Source organism: Heptranchias perlo, chromosome 10 (assembly GCF_035084215.1).
Source record: "Heptranchias perlo isolate sHepPer1 chromosome 10, sHepPer1.hap1, whole genome shotgun sequence".
In the NCBI taxonomy this organism is placed as follows: Eukaryota; Metazoa; Chordata; class Chondrichthyes; order Hexanchiformes; family Hexanchidae; genus Heptranchias; species Heptranchias perlo.
In genome coordinates, this window is record NC_090334.1 from 61,267,152 (window position 1) to 61,291,144 (window position 23,993).

The following is a 23,993-nucleotide window of genomic DNA, read 5'->3' on the forward strand; positions in this document are numbered from 1 at the left end:
GTTTCTACACTATATATATATTACAATGGGTTTCAATTGCCCCTCATCCATCAAGATAGATTTCTATGTCAAAATTATTTTCCCCCCTCAAAGGTTTTAAAGTGATGAAATTGATTTTTTAAAAAAAGATCTTTTCAGTTTGTTTGTAAATTTCTCAACTGTAAACTGAAATTTACAGTGATATATATGTATCAGCAGCATCTGTTTTCTTATACTGAAGAAACAAAGCATGCAATAAACAGCCTCTGAAGAGGGAAGAAACATTAATTCCCCACACAATAAGGATAAAATGTTTCAGTTGTCAAGCCTAAGGTCTTTCAGAGGCTTGACTCGTAGAACCATTGGCAGTTCAGGCCCTGAAGTCTAAAGAACAAAAGACTAACTGCACTGCACAGAATGACCAAAGATATGCAGTGAAGGATTGTAAACGAGGTTTTATATGTGCATGCAGTTATCTATATAATTTACAAGCAATGTTTCTGTTAACAATTTTCTTTGGCAGGCCAGAATCCAGCTGGACATGCAAAAGTCTTCAGACTGTTAAAGCAGTCTTCTTGTGCATTTGGTTAGACTCTTGTGTGAAAGTTAAATCTTTACAGTATTTCTAAGTTAAAACTGAACATCCTCTTCTTCCAATGAAGGAGTTACAGGCCTAGAAACATTAAATATTTCCTGACTGGGGCGTTGAGACTTCTCAGAAGGCATTTCCGCCAGATTCTTTTCAGACAGTATTTGAAGGATTTCTGTCACTTGTTTCTCAAGGCTAGTCATCCTGTTGCATAGCAACTGAATGTCTTCTTTCAGTTCCATTTTGGCTTCTTGTAATGTGGTCTGCAAAGCCTGCTCAGGGATTGGGTAAAAGGGGTGCCTGATATCAGCTTGTACTGGGCTATGCTCCAGTGGACTGCGGATCTCCCCAGCCTTGTCTAACCGCAGGTCGCTTTTTGTAATGCCGCTGTCGCACGAGTCCGTTTTCCTCAAAGGATTCTTTTTAACATTGTTCTCAGAGTCAGTTCCTTTCGATTCGTCTGAAAGGTTCTCCATGGATTCAGCTTTGGTGACATTTTTCCAGTTGTCCTTCTTCTCCTCTCTTGATTCAGGAAAGGGATCAGTGAAGGCCACGGAATTTTTAAGTCTTAACCATCCTTTTCCGTTTCCGGCCTTCACCTCTATAGGGCTATTAACCTTCAAGCACATCTGATCATTCAGACCATTTGGCTTCAGCTCCACTGTTTCTCGCTGTACTTGTTGCTTTTTCTCATTATTTCTCACAAATGAAAGGGAAGACGGGATTGGTGTGATTTGGGACACAGTCACCACGCTCATGCCAGTGGTAGAGGCACCATTGTGAAACGAGTGGTTCTCCACTTTGAGGTGGTTTCTGTCTGAGTCGCCATGCCCTGGCGCCTGATTCCGCAATTCCTTTTGCTGCTTGAACCTCTGGAAGAGTTTCCTGACGGGATGGTCCACCGGGATACTAAGCGTCACTTCGTTCTTCTGTCGCAGCCGCTCTTCCTCCTCTTTCTTTACATCAATGATCTTTCGAAAAATGATCTGTAATGAGTCCCAGAGGAAAAACAAAATTACAGTTCAGAAATGGAATGTTTTAAAATATTCCCATCAGTCTGCACAAGCAAATTTATAGCTATTATTTTCAAGCACAAAAGTAATTTAAAATTAGGAGAATTGTCTTTCAAAATGCCAGGATGCTTCTTTGACAGTAGCCTAATGTATGAGTGGGATACCTGAAGTAATTTTTATCCTGCTCTCAGATGCTCACAGACGGGTTTGATTCGCACCTGCAGCAGATGTGACTCAATGAAAAATGTGGTGATATAGATTTGATATAGAAATCAAGGAACAAGGGTTGAACATTAGGACCACCCAGGCCAAAGTTGACCTCTGTTGTGAAAATTTACATACCTTAACATTGAATTTCTTCTTCTGTTATACAGAAAAAGTTTCTAGATTCTATAGGTAGGTCAGAAAAACTATTTTACCACAGTTATAGACTGCATTTTTCCTGTAAAATGTTTCTTTTCCAGTTCAATTCCAGCCCTGTAGATGAGAAATTGCAGCACTTCACTTTTGAGTGTTAATGGCAAGATCCAGCAAATGACTTGGAGAAGATAGATCTTGACACAGTGTGGGAGTTACTTAATATCAGTGGAGATGGCAACTAACCTGGAATGTTTCAGTGATTCTGTTATTTCAATTATTTACATTAATTCTGCTCCCTTTGCACTGCTGACCTTGGAAACCCCTCTGCCAAGAGCACTCACTGTTTAAGTAAAATAAAATAACAAATAAGAAAGAACAACAAATCACAATTATTTTAACTGAATTTTTTTCCCAGGGTACTGTTGGTGCGACTTTAAAAAATATATACTTAATACTTAAAGTCAACTTATTTAGAGACTGTCACTTAGTACAGTGAACAGTGTCATTTGAAATATTCAAAAAATTAAATTGCTTACAGAGAATGAGGGATTGACACTGATCAAGAGGAAGAATATAATGGTCTGTCCTGGCCCTGCACATTGATCTCCATTAACTGGATATGAAAGATGGGCCAAATGGTCTTATCTGGTTCCTATTATCTTTTAATTGAGGGAGGACACCGTCAAGGTTGAGAAAAAAAGTAGTAGAGAAGATTAGATAATGAAGGAGTAGTGATTAGTTGACACCAAGCTTGGGCTTTAAATGCCTGTAGATTATAAGAGCAAGGAAACCCTGGAAGAGGCAAGGATGAGGCTTGGAAGCCTTGGATGAGTTGGAGTAGGAGATAGTGTATTCTGTGTTGATTTCAACACAGTGAGGATGCAGGGACAAATGCTTATACTTTTATGTGGCTCCATAAGCTAAAAGAAGGTTCACTTCAGTAAATCTGTTCAGCTCAGTCTTGTGAAATGCTGTAATTCCAACAAATTATGCACGTGTCACAGAAAGACATAGCGTGAACGATGACATTGATTCCAAGGGATAGAATATTCAGAGGTTGCCTGGGAGAAAGAATCCCGAGATCACCCAAGAAGCAAGCTAATGGAAAGGCTGGTGTTGCTGGTTACAGTATTCACCATATAAACTAGTGAGCACTCTCTGTTGTAACCTACCCTTGTCATCGATGAGTATCACTTGCCTTACAATTAGTTCTATTATATGCCTTGCTAAATACAATTTAACCCATGGCATGTGCTACTGAGTAATGAAAATGTAATTATTTTTCAATTTGAGATGCTAATTGTTATTTTTAATTAACAGTAAACCAGTTTTGATTAATCATCCAGTGATACATAATAGCAGTTTTCTACATGTCTCCACCTATTCTCCCAAGGGACTAACATACATTATTATCGGTTGCTTAGAGAATGATTAGTTTTGTTTTAAAAATAAGAAAATGATGAATCACTGCACAATTATTCTGATCAGGACCCTGAGATTGAAATGTGAGGTTTATTCTGATGTGCGCTAAGTGCTGAATCCTGTTGCAGTGCATACTAATTTCTATCAGTATAATTGACAATGAATGTGCTCCTCTTCTGGAGATTCATATTCCCAACCTCCTTAAAACTGAATGGCTGGCATATTATTTCGTAAAGGCATAGATAAAAGGTGGATTTTAGTACTATAAAAAGTGTAATATTGCCTGGGATTTATAATAACTGCTCTTTAGTGGAGTGATGGTTAATTCAGTGCCTGGTCTAATGTTTTTTTTCCATTCAGGCATGCTGGGTTATTGTGTACAATGCTATCCGGCTGCATGAAATCAAAGTCAAAGGGGGTACATCAGGTAGTAATGAAGCAGCCTCCTCCTGTTATCTCGAGGGGAGGTTAAGTGACTTTTTTTATTATAGTACCAGTCTATCTCCAGTTAATTTGCTCTGATACTTCATTATCACAGTGATAAAAATTTAAAGAAGGGGATGGTCTGGGCAAAATTTCATCAGCATATAAAACTGAGAGGCAGCAGTTTCGGTTTCTAAACAATTGTTCAAGGAGAAACTTGATATGATTGAGGATTTTAAACACACTCTTTTCTTCATCTATGGGCTGGAGTCCATGGAGCTATGCTGTCTCAACTATCTGTACTCCCCAAAGCAATGGGTCTGGTCAGTGTGAGTCACAGCCCAAAAAACTAGGTGACTTTGATTCCCAGGCTTTCGACCAGTTGAAGAAATAAAAATATGTTTCTATTGTGTTTAAGGGAAGTAGTAGCATTACGATCTCTATTTAAAATGTAATGGGGTGTAAATTAGTCTAGGCCCATTTTCAGGCCTGAAACTGATGCTTGGACCTCACCTTCATACATTTGCTGGCACTGGTGACGCCTCATCAGGCAGCTTGCCTGATGGGGAAAACCAATTTAGGGCCACCTGCCTCACCGGGGGAGGGGGGGGGGGGGAGGGAGAGAATTATCGTGACACGTGTGGATTAAGGGGAGCATTCCCGTGCTCCTCCTGGCTCCATTGGAAGGGTTTTAAAAAAACTTTTTTTTTTAAATTCCCTACTTACTTTTCATGGGGGCCGCTGAAGAATTCTGATGCTCATCCCCATCTCCCCCGCCACCCCCCACCCCATTATTGAAAGCAATGGAAATGAAAATTGCATTGGTTCTATAACAGACAGGCAATCCGCTCCATCAGTTTACACCCAGATGTAAATTGTAAATGTGAAAATTTCCTCAAGGTGCATTGTTTCAAATGTACACTTGTGATGAGTGAATGAGGCAGAGTAATAAGAAAACGATGGTACTAACACTGACCTTTATGTAGCTCATCAGCCCTCTTACGGCCCAGACCTTCTATTTCCTGGTACAAACAAGTTCAGGAGGCTCTACTCAAACTGTGCGAGAGATTTGAACTGAGCAATTTACCGGGGATTCGTTTTGGATTAGTTTGTCAATTGCTCTAGCACAGAGCCGGTACAGACACAATGGGCTCGATATTAGCAGGGCGGCGGGTTCTCAGCGGGGGGTCGACTGGGCGCGTGGGTAACGCGCCCGGTGAAATCAGTGTTCTCCGCACGCAATCGCAGGCTAATTGGAGCCATTTACCTTTGCTTCCAGGTTTCCCACTGGTAAGCTGCGCGGCGGGCGGACTGCGCATGCGCAGCAAGGTCTGTCAGCTGGAGGAGCCCTATTTAAAGGGGCAGTCCACCAATTCTCCTCCTGCAGCAAACAACCAATGCTGAACCATGGAGCAGGCCAGAGGGAAGGCTGCCTCAAGATTTTCGGATTCCTCACTCCAGCTGCTGCTGGATGGGGGTGAGGAGGAGGAGGGAAATCTTTTTCCCGTCTGATGGGAGGACGTGCCCTCCCTCCACCACGAAGAAGGCCTGGCTGGAGGTGGCCGAGGAGGTCACCAGCAGCGGCAATGTGCCACGAACCTGGGTCCAGTGCAGGAAGAGATTTAATGACCTAACCAGGTCAGGCAAAGTGAGTATACTTACGCATTCTCCCACACTCCGTCTTGTACATCACCTCCACCACCACAACCACCACATAACCCCTTCTGCACTGCCACCACAACACTCTCGCATCACTCCTCACATCCACTCAACTATCATCCTCACCTTGCCTGCACGTACTCACCGTCCCTGTCCCCATTGGAACACTACCACGCAACCCAATCCTCATACAATATCATGGCTATGTTGCACACGCACCCTCCCATGCATCTCCCTCACACACAACCCCACCCACACCAATGCATGCAGCGGCTCACCATGCAACCATCACTCAATCACGCCTCTGTTTTGCCTTGATAGGAGAAGAGATGCCAGAATGCCCGGGAGAGGGCATGGACCGGAGGGGGCCCGCCACACCAGGTGGTCCTAACGGACGCAGAGCAGCAGGCATTGGACATCAGCCGCACGCTGGAGTGCCTGTCTGTGGCGGATGCCGAGGCTGGGATTGCACAAGCGGCCGGTGACAGAAAGCTAACACTCAGCGCTCATGATAGCGAATGATCTTAGCATCACTTGGCATCTGCAGCATCTTAACATCTGTCCACATGCTTAATATTGCTTTCTGTTCTCTTGCAGGGCCATCTGCGAGCGCCGTGACCGTGGAGGGCGATTCCTCAGAGGACCTGCCGGCCTCTGAGGGTCTATCGTCACATCTGAGCCATGCATCCACCAGCGCAGATACACACACCTCGGTGGGTCCCTGTCCTCACTTAGTTGGGCTTGCACATGGTGAGTCACCACGCGCATGTGAGCACGAGCAGACCCTGGTGGCAGGGGCAGCCGTGGAGAGTCCGCGTTGGTGGGAGCACTCTTCTCCAGGCTCTGCTCAGCTGGACCCAGATGCTGAACCCTGGGGGCCAGCCGTGAAAAGGAGCGTCGTCGAGGGGCAGCAGCACATTGCCAAGGCACTGGAACAGGTGCCATGCGCACTCTCCACAATCATGCAGAGGATGGAGAAGTCCAACTCCTGCATGAGGGGAATGGTGGCACAGGTACAGGAGGGTATCTCCGGGATAGTGTTGCAGGGACGTGAAGGCATCTCTGAGATAGTGTCGCGGGTAGGTGTGGGAATGTCTGCGATGGAGGAAAGGCTGGCCTCCCTTGAGTGTCAAGCACGGCTCAACAATGAGTCCATTCAGACCCTGACAACGGCCGTTCGGATTCAGGGTGAGCAACATTCTGCCGCCTTGAACAGGCTGACAGATACTTTACAAATGGCCTTCCAAGGCCTCACACAAGTCCTCCAAACTGCCGTCCAGCAGGGTGGAAGGAGTGATGTGGGCCTGGGCCACGAGAGGGATGATGGTAAAAGGGGACATGGAAGTGGGGACGCCACTCAAAGCATTCCCACGTCTCACCCGTTGCCCCCCTCTCAACCTGTACCTGCAATGCTGCCCCCTCTCCAGGTGGCCGAGTCTGCCCCTGCACAGGTGCAGGTGGAGCAGTCTTTGGAGGGGCCCTCACGGGCACCCAAACCCAGAGGGCGTCGGCCCAAAGCATCTCATCGGTCAGGGCATGGACAACAGCAACCTGCCACTACCTCTGCTGAAGCCACAGGGGTAGCACCACGTAGGGGTTCCCGGAAACGCAAGGCGAAGATTTTGTGAGCACAAAGGGAATGCACAAGGGTGTCTGATGATTTGTCATGTTTTTCATTTATATTTGTTTTTTTCACATGCACAATAAATCTTATTATTATCACCACTACTGCCACGTCTTGCTCATTCTTGACTGGCTTGTGGAATAGGTCCCTTTCATGGGGTTCACCATGAACACGCACACTTGATGCCACCCATTGTGTCACTGCAGAGTGGGTGTAGGTGTATTTGCAGGGCTCTTTTGTGCAGATGACTGAGAGACGTCGGCGATGTTCCCGGTGGCACCCTGGAAGATGTGGAGGAGAGGTTGTTGAGGGCAGTGGTGACTTTGACAGCGACAGGTAAGAAGATGGTGCTCGGGCCAGCTGGGAGCAGCTCGGCATGAAGAAGGCTGCAGATGTCCACGACTACATGTCGAGTGACCCTGAGCCTCCATGTGCACTGCTGCTCAGAGAGGTCCAGGAAGCTGAGCCTGTGGACCCTGTGGCGAGGGTAGTGCCCTCTGCGACGCATCTCTCTCTGCGGTAGCCCTCCCTCCTGCTGTGCAGGTGGATGTGTCACAGCACTGTGTTGTGGAGCTCCACGTGTCAGAGGTGGACGGCGTGGCCGGCAAGGCTGGTGATGCTGTTCACCCTCCGAGGAGGTCATGACTGCAGCTACGGCGGCCCCCATCCGGAAGTTTGAGGGGGTCTGCAAGGTAGGTAAATGTGGTCTGGACACTGGGGTAAGTGTGCAAGTTTATGCATTTGATTGTTAGGAGGTGGGTGGTGGAGGCCAAACTTTGTCCAAAGTGACAGAGTGGCCTCCTGCAATGAGTGAGGGTCTCCCCCCCACCCCACCTGTCAAATGGACCTTTGCAGCTGCCACAGGCTGATGGCTGCAACAGGTCCATTTGAACTGGGAGTGTTTCCCCCAGTACGGGAAACAGTCTCAGTTCATTTCAAAATCCCAGCCCCCCTAAACTATCAGGTCAATCAGGTCTATAAACAACCTGAAGTACCTGTTTAAGTACTTTAAGTGGCACCCCGCCGGCTTTAATTGCCAGCGGAAGTCCCACATGCAGGGACTGCGCGCGCATGTCAGTGCGTCAGTGGGGAACCCAGAAGGATTCCCGGATTTTCGCTGCCCCCCCCGCCATGAACGCACCCGATCGCGGGTGCGAAAATCAAGCACAATGGGCTGAATTGCCTTTTGTGCTATAAACCGTCTGTGGTTGCTCCAGATCTCGTCTTCAGTTCTCATCTGTCATGGGAAGCTTTGTATTGCAAACAGAAGTGTTGGACATTGGGCACATCGTGGACTTTGGGGAATCTTGGCATCCAAATAACTGCAATGCCCTCTCACCCTACTGCTGGTTGTCCATGGGGAAAGTGATGAAATTGTTTGTCCTGACAGACAACACATCATACATCTATGATACGTCTATGAATTGTAGATTGATTGATGTTGCTGATGTTCCTTGTGGCAATGTGAAATAAGCCACAGACATAAAAGCTTAGGGCTGTGATGACATTGGTATAATTGGGCAGCACCATTTCAGTGGTGGAGGTTGTCTGGAGGCCCGTTTCCAGGACACAACACAAGTCTGTCTCTGCCTCTTAAGTAAGACTGTGCCTGCGAAGGCAGTTTTCCTCAGACATACCAAGTTAGGTGTGCCTCTACCTGTAGATGCAAATTTATGGATAATGGTGGGTGCTAGCATCTCATCACAGTTCTAATCTAATCTGCCTTGTATCCCTTTCTCCATTCCCTTTGGAACGCCCATGTTATACATTAAAGGTGATGCAACTAAAAATATCTCTGCTAAAACTCTTGTCTCAAAAGCTAGAAAAATAACCTGCCACAAAAGAAGCAGCACAAAGCTTCACTCAAATTACAGTTTCAAATTGCAGAATTCAGAAATCACCAGTTCCTTTTTTAAATACTAACTTTCCGTCAGTGCCAAACAACCCTCCATTCAAGGTCTGTTTTATACAGGCAAAACAAAATACACAACACATTCTTGGTGAAAATCAATGGAAGTTGCATGTATGTTTATCTGCAAATCATTAAGAATGATTTTGGTATTGTAACAAAGCTCTCGTGTGTTTTCAATGAGGGTTTTATCTAGCCACCATATACTCTCCCCGTTGGATGTGCACCCACAGCGTGTTATGAGCGGAGACCTAGGGATCAGGTCGTTCTCCCAATTTTCCAATCCTCCATTGCCCATTCTGCACCACCACCATCAGTGGTGACAATCAGATAGTATCCCCTTATATCTTTCTACAGTTTTGGTCACAGTCTTAATGCTCCACACATTGCACAGCATTATTTAATGACTCTCATAACATATTATTTACAATATAACTTACTGTGTTCTTCTTGGAAACTGGAATGATATGGGATCAGTTACTGAATGTCTTCTACTTCTCTGACCTTTAGTTAACTACATTATTTACGTTAGCATGTTTGTCACAAAACAATAAAAAAAGAAAAAAAATCTTCTCCCTCCCAATTATAGGCAATTTTATTTTCTCTTCCTTATACCTTCCCCCACCCTCCCCAGCATTTGATAAGGAAATGGGTAGGCAAACTGTTCCCAGCTCTGACTTTCTGCTAAAAGAAGCACAAGAATAGCCCAGCGTAATGCACATGTTCTGATATTTCCTTCCTTCCCTATATGAAATTGCTTGGCTTCTGCTTAATGGTTTTCTTCAAAGGCACAGCTGAGAATGAGAAGTTACTATGTCGACAATATCTAGCACAGATTTATCTTGATCCTTTCTTAAAAAAAACTATAAAATATTTATCTCTGGTAAAAGTGTTGGGATTGTGTGCACTATGTTGTCACGCTTATATCTTGTACATTGTCATGCCTCTGTCACGGCTTTGTCATGCTTTCTCATGTCTGTCATGCCTGGTAAGCTAAACTATCAATACATACTATTAGTTTTACGCTACAATCCTACCATTATAGATGGTTTTGTGGCAACAAGTATACTTACCCATCACTGGCTGGAAATAAAATCACATGGTACGGTACTCCCAGCCCCTGGTCTCTCATCTCCCACCCCACTTCCCTAGAAGACCTAAGTCCAGTAGAAGATGTAGGGTTGCCAACTCTGGTTGGAGGCAGTCCTGGAGGTTTGATCACGTGACATTCTAATCACCTGTCATCGGATCACATGACATTTGACCATGTGACACCTGATCATGTGATTTCTGATCACGTGACATCTGCAAATATTATTGCATCTCTATCTCCTTGGACTCTAGTTCTGTGTGAAGGTGACAACTCTGAACTAGGTGCCTCAGTCACAGCCGATCTGTACTTGGTCTTCACACATCGCAGTATAGCCCGATCTGAACCAAAGGGCAGTGGTCTCGGTGTTTGGGGAACGTCTCAAAGCACATCGTCCTAAACTCAGCTCAGCACCAACAAGTCTAAACCACTCCCTGGGCTCGGACTCAATGAAGGAGAGTTTTCATAGAATGATAGAAATTACAGCAGAGGAGGAGGTCATTAGGCTCCTGGTGCCGGCACACTCTCCTGTAACCCCATTTCCCCTACATCCTTTTATATTCCTCCTTTTCAATTGTTTATCCCATTCCCTCTTAAATGATGTTCTAGTCTCCACCTCAACAGCCTTGTGGTGAAACATCCCATGGTCTAATAGCCCTCATTTCAAAAACCTTCCTTCTTCCTTCCCCCTTGGTACTTCCATTGAGAATCCTCAGTCTCCGTCTCTTTGTTCCCATTTAGCCAACAATCTCTTACTGTTTACCCACTGTAATGTCCGCAGCTTTCACTCACCTCCTTTACTGGTTGCTACTCTCAAGGCGCCGCTCACACTCACCATGTTGCTGCTGCTGCTGCTCCCGGCTCTGCAGAAAATCCTGGTCCTCATACCTACCCCATCCACAGTCGCCCTCTCTCCACCCCACCCGAGCCCCAGTCCCCCTAAGCTCCCATTGCTAGGCCAGCATTTATTGCCCATCTCTAGTTGCACTGAGAAGGTGTTAGTTGGCCTTCTTGATCCGCTGGTAGCAGTTTGATAAACTGAGTGGCTTGCTAGGCCACTTTAGAGGGCAGTTAAGAGTCAACCACATTGGAGTGGGACTGGAGTCACATGTAGGCCAGACCAGGTAAAGATGGCAGGTTTCCTTCCCTGAAGGATATTAGTGAAACAGTTGGATTTTTACAACAATCTGTCAGCTTCATGGTCACTTTTACAGATATCAGTTTTTATTTCCAGATTTTTTAAAACCAAATTTGAATTGTCAAACTGATGAAGGATGTGGGACGAGGAGGAACAGGAAGAAACGGGAAGTTGGGGGACGGAGGAAATGGCAAAGCAAAGAGCAGGAGGGCGGTGGGTCGGGGGGAGGGGGTTGGGGGTAAAGCACATGAGGGAACATTAGGAAAGAGTGGGAATGCACTGGGGCATGGGAATGAGGTAAAAAAGGGAGGGGCCATCAGCACTCCTTCCTCACTGTGCAAAGCCACCTCCAAGCCAACAAGAAAGAGAAAAAGAGAGTGAGAGAGAAGCAGAAGGGAAAGTCAGAGGAGTGACAGAGCTAGGTAACAGAGGCTCCATATCCTTTATTTCCACTGTGCAACTGTTTGGGAGATCTATTAGTATTGTGTAAACAAGTGTCTATCAGTGATTTAAGGCTTTATTTCAGTCTTCGGGTTGTACAGTGTTTACAAACAGCAAGAGCTTTACCACTGCCACTTATGAAATATTTAAAATTGCTCTGTTGAAATAATGTCTTATATCTCACTGGCAGCCATCTATTATCCTCCTGCACTCTTTGAAACGAACAGACTTGCTCCGCAGTGCTTGTAATTTGAAAGACTATGATCTTAATGTTTTCAGTTCAGGATTGGTTTGCTGTTCATTAATCATTGAATTTATTTGACAATAATGGTAGTTTGTTGTGCTGAATAGTTCTTCTGGTAATGGCAGTACTGGCACAACAACACGATCTGAGCTGATGTATATTGATAAATAGAAAAAGTACATTTTCGCCATAAAAATCAATGTTCTTTGTGTATCACTTTACCAATAGGAAATTAAGAACTTCTGCCGCCTTGGGCCAAAAAATGTTTGTGGGGCTAATTGTGGTTACTTCATAGTACTGCAAAGATAATTGGCCCTGCAACTGAGAGACTAATTAGCACACAATTCCGAAAACCAGCCAACGACAGATGTCACACAGCAGTATTCCAACTAGACATTAGGAAAAGTTTAATTCATAAAACAAAAGACCAAAATAACGATGAAAGTTGAGCAAGCTCTCTAAATTGCTTCTTAAGATTATAAGGCTGAAGATCTTCTGCCTTTCCAACAGTAGCTCAGGCGGGAGCGCACCAGAATCTAGGCCAGGACCCAGATATGCCAGGCCTAATGTCAAAGTTCCCTTGGGCCTTGCCCCTTACAAAGCCTGCGGCATCAGAGGGGGCAAGGACTCCCTATTGTGGAAGTTCTCACTGCCTTCAAAGGGTGCCAGCATTTCTTGGTGGTGGTACTGGCATATTGGCACATAATGGAAGTAGGGTCCATCTGGTGGTCCAGGCTGGGATCAAGACCTCGACCCCCAAAGAGGAGGCATTAATTTCATTTTAAATAAATGTTTCGAGTGCCTCCTTATCGTGGAAACAAGAAGTTTCCTGAGATGGGGCCCCAAGAATCTCTGCTCCCTGGCTGGGCATCTATACTGCGATTTGTGGCCTTCTGCTCAAGGCAGGCACCCTACATGCGTCCCAAGTGGTGCAGGCACCTGCAGGGGACAAGTAAATCACGTGACCGCCCCCTGAGCCCGCATACTGCGGCAGGATCAGCAGCGGCAGTCACCAGCGATCACGATTCTGGTGTAAATGCCAGGATCGGTGGCCCATGGGTCTTTTGGGCCTATGTATTTACAGGCTTCTGAACTTTGCATCCAGTCATTTTTAACTCACATTTGTAAATTACAGGGACACTGGACCACGACTCCAGTGCCACTTATGGTGATCTAATACCGCATTTAACCATTTGCCCTCAGGGATAAACTAACTCAATAGGTAATGTTTTGATGAAAAATACAAATTTTAAAAGCAAGTTTTTCATGGTTGTGTAAAAGAGGCACCAGGGCCGATTTTAAGTACCAGCAAAGAAAGGGCAGGTGGCGGGCAGAGGGCGTCCGTAGTCTGCCCATTCTTGCCGGTGTGAGGCCAAGCCGTTTTGAGACCTGGGCATCATTTTACATTCTGCTGTTGAGCTGTGGGGGCGCCAAGTGGGTGCCCGCTACAGCTCGTCAGTTAGGAAAGTGGGATTTTGACTGCTTCCCACTTTGAGCCGGCTTACAGTCAGAGCCTCGGGGGAGGGGGTGGGGTGGGGTGGGAAGGCAATTCCTGGTGGGGCTTGGACAGGCCAGCAGTGGCCCACTCTTTTTTTTTGTGGGCCCAGGAGGAAACACTTCGGCTGCTCCTGGCCCCATCAAAAAAAAAGTAAGTTTCCTGGGCTGTTTTGCGAGAGTGTGCAGTTTGCTAAACACTTTTGTAATTTTTAGCAGACGGTGCTTTTCTAATAATTCTTCCACTCCCCAATTTAAAACAAAATGCTAAATATTCCATTTTTGAAGAGGTTGATCAGGTCGATTGTTAATGATCCATGGAAGCAGTAGGTTGGATTTGCCCCTTTCTTATTCTATGCTTACTTGTGCAGGATGAACTACATTTATCAAGCAATAAAAAACACTAATATGCTGTCATTTTGACTAAATTGTAACTACAATACTGCAGGAAATGATGATATTTTTCAGATGAATAGAAATTGTGGGCGCTAAATTGGGCCCGTTTCCAGCGTGACGAGCGCCGGACTTCATCTTGGAACAGGAGTTAGCGCATACGTAAATACTGAATGTCTGAAGTATGTGAAGTATGGAGAAAATGGATACAATCAGTGTGTAACGCTGATTTAAAGTGATAGACACCATTTTGGGACTTAATGCTCAACTCAACGTACAGTCTTAACCCCGACCATCTGAACGTGTCTTAGAGTGCCTGGAGGACCCTCCAGCAGTGCTATTTAAAGGGACCAAGCAGGATTTACAGGTTAGTGGCTGGATTATTGCTTCTGGCTGTTGAGACATTTGTAACTGTTTTTGGAGGTCTCCTATACTTGAATACTAGGACTAGGGGACATAGCCTAACATTTAGAGCCAGGGCGTACAAGAGTGAAGTTAGGAAAAGGGTGGGAGAAGTTTGGAATGGACTTCTACAAACAGCAGTTGATGCTAGCTCAATTGTGAATTCTAAATCTGAGATTGATAGATTTCTGTGAACCAAGGGTATTAAGAGATATGGGGCTAAGGTGGGTACATGGAGTTAGGTCACAGGTCCACCAAGATCTCATTGAATGGTGGAACAGGCTCGAGGGGCTAAATGTCACTGCCACTTGCTGCCTCCTGATATGCACCACCTTCTCCTGCAAGAAAGCGGAACGTGTGTCTGGGTAATGTGCCTGTCATGGTTGAATAGCTGCCAGTGAGTTGTGGGCGGACGGCTTGCAACTGTGTTAATGTGTAAGGGTGAGAGGAAGCATCTGATTGGAAGAGTTGAGTACTGATGGAAAGAGCTTGTTGGTATGTGGGTGATGGGGTAGTGCGTGGAGCAGTGGATGCGGCTAGTGGTGTAGTTGGTAGGAAACGCCACTTGACAGTTGACCTCATTCACCTTGACTGCTCATGTCAAAGCATTGAACTTCTTCCTGCACTGCATCCATGTTCATGATGCTGTGTGACTTTGTCCCCCGCTGCCTCCCACTGCCTTCTGGGTATATGTCTGGAGGGCCTCTTCCAAACCCCCCCCCCCCCCCCCACCGGAGATGTAGGATGTCCCTCCTTCTGTCCACCTCTTGTACCAAGGCCTCCAGAGCATCAGCAGAGAACCTTGGTGCACGCACTCTCACAGGCCTGGTACAAACTCAGATCGGCAGATTGGTGAGGTTTGGCGTGCAGATTGGAGGATGTGAGATTTAGTGGTACACAACTTTTATTCAATGTTTTAACATTACTCATCAGTTTGTAAACATAGGCACTGTTCTGCATGCGCGATGTCTGATCTCCGTTCAGACTCCCTGCAGAGAGCAGACTGTTATTTTCAGCAAGTAACAGATACCAGCTACCTTTACTAGATTTTTAAAAGCCAGCCTGCCTTTGAGATTGGGGCTCCCCCTGCTGGTGGAAAGTGCAAATTGCATTGAATCCTCACGTTAGCCCTGATTCGGAACGCTGCTTGAAGGTAAGTCCTCAGGCCTCACAACGTTCTTGTCCTGCCTGCGCACGGGCCATTGGGCGCGGGGTAATAGTGGATCATGCTACCCCTGCCCAATAATAGGCCCTGTCCAATTTTTCCCCCATTATGTATAAGTACCTAATAACTAAAGGCATGTGGGTAGAGCAAAACAATGTTTACAGCTTCACATGGAACCAAAAATGTGATAATAGATGGTGTCCCTGAGGCACTGAATATTTAATATGTATGCTCCTCTGTATAAATGTTACTCTGCCTAATCTCACTTATGTAAATCCAGAGAGTTTAGCTACAAGTAGGCACAGCTAGGAATTACGGGCTCTAAAGTGTGTACAGGGATACTGCTGGAGTTTAACCAAATAAAATCATACACCTTAGCAGAGCAGGACACTGGTAAGCTTCCTCCTGCTTGTCCAACTAGGAACACCCTGTCCATTAGGACTTTGGCCTGCAGCAGTGTTTGGGCTGCATGGGAAGAAATGTTAAATTTAAATTTAAGATTCACTCAAGTGGCATGGTGATTGCAGAAGCTGGTCGGTGAACATTTATTACTGCACATTGCCACTACAGCAGAATCCCACGTCACATCAGGAACAGTCCTACACAGAATAGTTATTCCCAGGCTTCCTTTAGTTAGCAATCTTTCACCATAAAACAGTAACAATGGATAGTCAGACCCAACAAGTGCAAAAACAAAAGCAAAATACTGCAGATGCTGGAAATCTGAAATAAAAACAGAAAATGCTGCCTGAACTGCTGAGCTTTTCCCGCATTAAAGTAGATATAGATTGCAGGCAAACAGTTTAAAGAAAAGCTGTATTCACATAAGATCAATATAGATGATACGAAAGCCATTTGGCTCATTTTAACATATGACGCAAGAAGGAAAAAATCTATAGTTCTCCCCCAACTGGCTCTTGAATGACTCCTCCATTACCCTTTCTCGTCTAAAGGTTGATTACTCTATGTGTGAAGAAATTTTTCTCAACATCAGTCCTAAATTTGCCTTTCATCAGATTCAACCTATGCCTCCTTATACTACAGTGAAATCTGTACAAAGGGACACCTCCAAAAAAGGGACACTCATTGACAGTCCCAGATAATTTACTGTACATACAATGACCATTTTGAAAATAAGGACACCTGCAAATAAAGGACACCTGATGCAAGTCCCCTAGATATCCCTAATTTACAGGTTTCACTGTACTGCTATGGCATACTTGGATGCAATGCTTCAGAATCACCTTTTCTACCCCAATAAGGTCCCCTCTCTGTGCCTTCTGTCCAAGCAAAAGAGGCCCAATTTCTCTAATTTTCACTCATAGCTTAGTCCTCTAATGCTAGGAATCCATTTGTGAGGGTGCATCGACACATCATCTTTAGCATTGCTGTGAGGGAGTTCCAGCTTCGCAATAACATCAACGATAGTGTGTAAACAGGGTGGCTGTTGATCGAAAGATCCCCAGACCTGACTTTCTATTCCCAGCATCTGCTGGTTTCAAACCCAAATTCAGAGAGCAGTGTAAATCCAGTCTGCTGCAGTTCAGATCCAAAAGGCTGAGTTTTAGCAGCGTCAAGAGGAGAAAATAATAAATTACCAAAAAGAAACTCCAATTATTCATCTCCCCCTCCACCTCCCTGAGGATAAAATAAAAGTAAATTTTGAACCAATAAAGAACTGAAATGAGTGTCTGTATGATGTCAGCACCAAAGGAATCCCCATGAGCTGAGATTGGGTTTTGGAGGTACCAGTGTGAATGGGGCCTCCAAACCTGAAGCAAACTCGGGAGAGATTTGCTCTGAGATCCATCAACGGAGCATGAATGAATCCTGAAAAGCATTAAACATTTTAACTATTCTTTGTTCATTCTCAGTTTTACCCTCTGTTAGGAATCCTTTAATATCCTTTTGCTATTATAGGACTGGAAGAATTTCTTTGTTGCGTTTAGCCTCAATAGTTATACACATTTCCAGGTCTCTCTGGTCACTCTTTTAACATGTTTCTGAAGGTTCCTGGTCAACTACCGTCAGATTTTGTAGGGTTCATTCTTCTTTGACTTCAGTCTTTGTTATCCATTTATATCCTTGTTTAGCCAGCCTATGCTTGTTGGACCTTGGTATATATTTCTGCTGCAAACTCTTCAATATGCGGTTGAAGATATTTAGTTTGACCTTAACTGAGGTGTTAATAAACAATTTTTTTTCAAGCAGCCTGTTTAAGGTCTCCTCTTATATTCTTGAAGGCTTCTGGCAGTGAGCTTTTAAATAAATAATAGGACCACATGTGCACTTCACTGAGACATTAGCTCAGTTATATCCTTCAGACTGTTTGGTAGATTCCCAGGTAAAAACATCTGGCAGCTTTTCAGGATATAAATAAACTCTATTCTTGTGTTATCAATCTAGCTTTGAGTGAATTTCTACAGGCTCTCTGCATTATTCTACATTGTTAGAATAATGCAGAGAGCCCTGCTGACTTATCCTGACAAATTACATAGAATCTACCGCACAGAAACAGGCCATTTGGCTCAACTGGTCTATGCCGGTGTTTGTACTCCACATGAGCCTCCTCCCATTCTAATTACCTCTTCCCACCCTGTCCCCATATCCCTTAATGTACTTCTCCTTCATGTATGCATCAAGCCACCCCTTAAATGTGTCAGTGCTATTTGTTTCAATCATTCCATGTGGCAGCGAGTTCCACATTCTCATCACTCTGTGTGTAAAGAAATTTCTCCGAAATTCATTTTTTGATCTGTTAGTGGCTGTCTTATAATTCTCCCACTTGCTTTGGACTTACGACAAATGGAAACAGTTTATCCACATCCACCCTATCGAACCCCTTCATAATTTAAAAAAATTCTATCAGGTCTCCTCTTATTCTTCTCTTTTCCAGAGAAAAGAGCCCCATCCTGCTCAATATTTCTTGAGAGTTGCATCCTTTCAATTCTGGTAACATCCTTGTAAATCTTTCCTGCACTTTCTCCCATGCTTCTGCATAATTAGTGACTTTAACCTGAAACTGGAAATGTTAAAACTTATTGATGAGATTGAAAGCTTAATACTCTGGGAGGGTAATTGTATAAATCTATGGATAAATTGCTGACTTTGCCTTTAAATGCAGAGATGCCTTTTATTTGATGCTGTATTGATTATTCTCTTGTGACCAATATAAAATGAAAAGTATTAATGTAAGCAGCATTGCATTACCTCTGAATTGCTGGACCCAAACTATAATTAAACTGTTCATGGAAAAAAAAGTCAAATAGGTAATTTCTAACAAAATATTTCATACTGCTATCCCTTTTAAATATTATACAATAACTTCAAGCCTTGGAAAAAGAATATTAGTAAAACTTTGCTATATATCAATGTGTAATATAGCTTTATTGAAATATTTATACACAAATTAGTTGAAAACATAAACCAAAACTATATGTCCCAAGACATTAGAAATTACTGCTACATCAGCTGGTATCAAAATACATCTACTAGCTCTGTATAGAACATATTTTCTCAATTTTTAAAATATATATAATGCACATGCATCTGTGTGCACATGCACTCTGATTTTAGCTGTGTTCCATTGGTAACAAGGTTTAAGGTAACTCACATTGGAGTTGGTAAAAGAAAAAAAAGTGAAGCTATGTTTACTGTCCTTTACTATTCAGTTTATGAGAGTTAATATACAGTCCTCTTGGAATGTTATGTTGAGACATGGTTGGTGCAGAAGGCTTATAATCTTGAGAGGCTCACACACAAAGAACAGACATTCATGATTAGCTATTTTGAATAAAATGATAAGCAAAGGACTAGCTACAAATCCATTGGGGGAGGCTGCTAAACTTATTCAGATGTGTAATGAAATAAGGTTGCGAACAGATGATTCTGCCAAGAATTTAATTTGTTGTATAAATCGTTTGAGAAGACTGTATGATGTGTAATATGTGCACCAACACTTCTCCACAAGATAATATTAATATAGCTCTAATAATGGACAGATCTGAACCCAGAGGCTAATTAATTAAATTCATTCTGGAGGGACGTAAACTTTAGGAGAATTTAAGGATCTTTTTATCAACTACCATAAGCTTTGTTAAAATTATGCATCAAGTACCACATATTAGTTTGCTTCTGGCCTCATTTCTATAAATGTCTCCAGTGGCTTGGCAAAACTGAGCTGAGTTCAGATAGTGGGATCAACTACAGCCAATCAATCTAAAATAAAATATTTTATGGCTATGGATTTTAAGTAGCAGTGTATGGGTGGGAGTATCATAGCTTTCTTTCTCATAATTAATGACAGCTCAAATGTGGCAAATAACTATGGGCCACATTGTTAACATTGAATAGAATTTTGATAAACTAGAATTATTCTTTAATGTATTAATAAGAATAGAAAGTATTGAGAAGACACATGTTGATCAACATCCAGGTTTAGAGGAAGGGTCTCACTCAATGTCGAGCATACATTCACCCTCTCAGCTGCTGTGCTTATCCAGCATTTTCCGTTTTTATTTCTCAGTACATTATTAGTTTGCTTTGCATGAACATGAACAATCTTTATTAATAGTTTTGCAATGAATTTCACTGCCACCTCAAATATGGATGAGTAATTGAGATAAATGTTAGAACACAGAATATACTTTGGATAAATATTCGAGATAGAGAAAGGTACAGGGTTTTGGGAAGAGCGCAGGTTAATGGGATTTGGATTGCTCTCGCAAAGAACTAACACAAACATAATGGGCAGAATGGTTTCCCTCTCTGCTGTAAACTTCTTTATGCAAAAGATTTTTTTAAAATTGTACTTTATTATTGTTCTGCATTAACAAATATAATGATTACTGAAGAGCACTGGTTTCAAAAAAACTAATGGCGGCCCTATAAAATGGGGATGCACTTCATTACTTTTATCCTGCAACTCTTGGCAATAGCTCTGGTTAAATTGCAAGTAATTACACTGCCCTGCTGTGATGCTGTCTAGTGCAAAATTTTATGCAAAAAGAATCATTTAACTAGCAATCACATTGAGATTTAAACCTACTGTATTACATTACTCTCTGCTTTTGCTTTTTATTACCATTTTTTCAGTTATTTTCTTACCTCTTAAAAGTTGCTTTTATATTGGGTTTAGCAGAGTGCCAGGGCCAACAGCTCGCAATATGCAGGTCTTGTGAAAGCTAGTTGCAAACTCAAAGTAAATTTGCCGGTGTGGCTAAGGCTAGAAACCTAGAATGCATTTTTCCAGCTACCAGCCTTGGTGAATCTAACAAGTCTACTCTGAAGTTGCTGCTGTCCGTGCAAGACCTGTGCATTAGGAGTTAGTGGCCCTGGCACCCCACTAAGCTCTTTATAAAAGCAATTTTAGCTTCCACACCTTCTTTATAAACTGGATCCTTCCCTTTAATTTATTCGTACTAGTACGGAAAAATGAGAGCAACAAGGAAAGCATCAGTCTTGATGAAAGTGAAGACAAAGGCAGGCCCAGTGCTAAAGTAGGAAAAGTGAAAACTGTCAGGAGATGCACTTTCCCATTTTACAACGCCACCCTTCTATATGCTGAAGAACTCCTACACCTTCTACTACAAACACTACTACAAGAATTACTAAAAGAACTACAGCTAAAATAAGAACTAAGGACTGAAATTGAAGACCAAACTTTATTGTCAAAAGCACTATCTTAGAGATCGTTCATTTCCAAAGATACTTCCTCAGTTCTATTGACCAATCTGAGTGACACATGTGTTAGAAGAATACACCTTCTGGTATTGCTCAACTCACACACTATTGGTACACTTGAAGACCTAAAAAACAATGAAACGTCACACCCAGGCATACCAGGTTACTTGTTTACTCCCTTGCTTCTTAAGTCTTTCCTAACAAAAGGGTCACACATGGGTCCAGATAAGGCAGGACGGGGATAACCCCCGAAATCAGGCGCAGGAGTCACGGTGCGCGATTAACCCATGCCCGGTCGTTGAGATGCAGGCAGCATGTAACATTCATGCTGCCTGATGATTTACCTGATTGCTGCATCCAGCCAGCGCTATTTGCGCTATTGAGGGCTGCTCAAGAGCAGGGGGCCCAGATATTGCTAATGACTAGCACCTCTTAAAGGCAGCCTGCACCTCTTAAAGGGAAGGTGCATTGTGGCTGAAGGAAGTGGTGGTAGTCAATTGGACAGTGAATCTGTGCTGCAATATGATGATGATGGGACCTCTGGAATTTTTAATGAGCAACAACTGGGCTGATCAACATTTTAGGGACTCTGATATTTGCAAAATATAAGGCATTGGTCCACATGTTGTTTGAACGGAGATCAGACATCACACACGTAAAACACAGATGCAGGTCCCGTCCCTATGTTTACAAACTTTTTAAAAAAAACTCAATGATCAATAAAGGTTGCGCACTACTAAATCCCACATTCTCCAATCTGCACGACAGATCTCACCAATCTGTCAATCTGAGTTTGTACCGAGCCTGTGAGAAAGCGTGCACCAAGGTTCTCTGATGATGCACTAGAGGCCTTGATGCAAGAGGTGGACAGAAGGAAGGGCATCCCATATCCACAAGGGGGGCAATCGGCCCTCCAGACATATGCTCCCGAGGCAGTGGGAGGCAGTGGGGACGAAGTCAATGCCAGGCGGACAGCACCACGAACATGGATGCAGTGCAGGAAGAAGTTCAATGCTTTGACACGAGTGACCAAAGTGAGTGAAGTCAAGTGGCATCTCCTACCAACTGCACCACTAGCCACATCCACTGCTCCACGCACTACACCCCGCATCACCCACCTATCAACAAACTCTTTCAATCAGTACTCAACTCTCCCAAAATGGCATCCGGAATGCATGTGCACACTTCTAGCGTGACGTGCGCCAGACGCCATATTGATAAAGGCGTTCACGTATGCGTGGATAACGAATTGCAGCAGAATGTAAAGTATGGAGAATATGCAGTCGATCAGTGCGCTACGAAGTTGGGGGGATACTATTGAGGCCTAGAAGTGCACCAATATCAATCCACAAAACCTTAAGCTAAGGGGAAAAACAATGATGTTCAATAGAAAAGTGCTGTGTTCAGGGGTCCAATCAAAACAAATTGTATGTTGATTTTTATTTAACTTTTATTCAAAAGCAGTGTAACTTTTGAACAAATATTCATTTTTGTGATTAAAATTATGTACAATGGAGGAGAAATTCAATATTGTCTTTGCCCGTTTTTTGGGCCTAAAATCAATGTTGGGATGACCAATTTTGTGTCACGATCTTCCCCGAAAGTTCATGGGCTGCCAAATTGGAAGCAGACGACTTGTAGCTGTCCTGAGTGCCCGCCTGAAACAGGTGTTATGTGCCTTGCATTTGCAAATCGGGCTCCTAATTCCGGTTGTAGGATCCCAATTGAAATTCGTGTACAAATGGGCGGAGCTTGTGCCATGCAAGCTCCACCTAGTTGTAGCAGGTCTCGAGCGGCCTAATCAGCTATTCTTAAAGGGATCATTGGAAGCCGCTCAAGAAATGGCCAGAAAATCTTTTAATAGTTACCTTTTTGTGGAGCCAGGAACAGTAGCTCCTCCTGGCTCCACACAAATATTGCAAGCCACTGCTGGCTCAGGTTCACCCTCTCCTCTTCGCCTCTCACCCCACTTCAGAACTACCTGCGGGGTAGCTCATCATCGGAGCCTGTGGAATTCATCAGGCCTTTACCGATGAATTCATGGGTGAGCTGTTTTGGGACGTCCAATTGGCGTGTTTAGTTCAAATGAGGCCTGATGACAAATTTCGATCGGTCTTCGGGTCGACATGGACTAGTGCGTGAAGCAATCGCTTTGACGACTTAATGCCCATTTTTGGGCACGTGTCCGATTTCTCAGCCAATGTTTTCAGGTAAATTGGCACCAATTTGCTAATTTTTGTCCATGACCAATACATTGAAGAAAAATAAGTATGCCAGAACTGTGGAGATCACAGCTCATTACAAAAACAAATCAATATTAAACCAGAGTGTAAACCATTAATCACCGGTCCCATGCAACTAATTAAGCTAATTTATTTCAAGCATCAATCACAACAAAAAATGCCGTGCACTCTTCCCTGTACAGCAGGGTAATTCAATTTATCTGTCTCCAAGTACTTCAATATCTAACACATGACTAGCAAACATACCTTAGAAATTCTTCAACCCACACCCTGCCACCCAAAAAAAAAGACTTGCAACTTTTCATGCTAGTCCATTTAACAGATATATCAATAACTTTTTTTTTAAACTGAATTAGAACAGTTTAACTTTCAGGGTTAAACTAGTTCTTTTGCAATTCTTCAATTTTGTCAGAAACCATTCCCATTATCTCCAGCAACAAATGTCCACTACAATTTAATTCTCATTTAAAAGATTCAATTCTCAGTGATCACTGATAGATCGTCACTTAATGACATGCAATGTTCATTCTCCTCCTTAATCATGCAATACATACAACTACTGTACTTTTTAAAAGGAAAAAAAAACCTTCAACTCAAAAAAAATACAATACATTAAAACAATAATCTTACAAACATGCAAACTATAACAGACAGGAATAGACCCTCTGGTCCATCCAGCTGTCCCACACAACTGCGATGCCTTGTGCACCACATTATCTATGC

General features: G+C 43.5%; 1 protein-coding gene across 1 annotated transcript in view; it reads right to left on the reverse strand.

Annotated features, from left to right (window-relative positions):
• Positions 1-577: 577 nt before the first annotated feature.
• The window catches only part of kcnh5b (potassium voltage-gated channel, subfamily H (eag-related), member 5b), a 236,730-nt gene continuing 213,314 nt past the window's right edge, over positions 578-23,993 (reverse strand). The window contains exon 11 of the mRNA XM_067991044.1: positions 578-1,554. Coding sequence (XP_067847145.1) covers positions 610-1,554 — 945 coding nt within the window. The 3' untranslated portion in view covers positions 578-609. The remainder of the gene's footprint in view (positions 1,555-23,993) is intronic.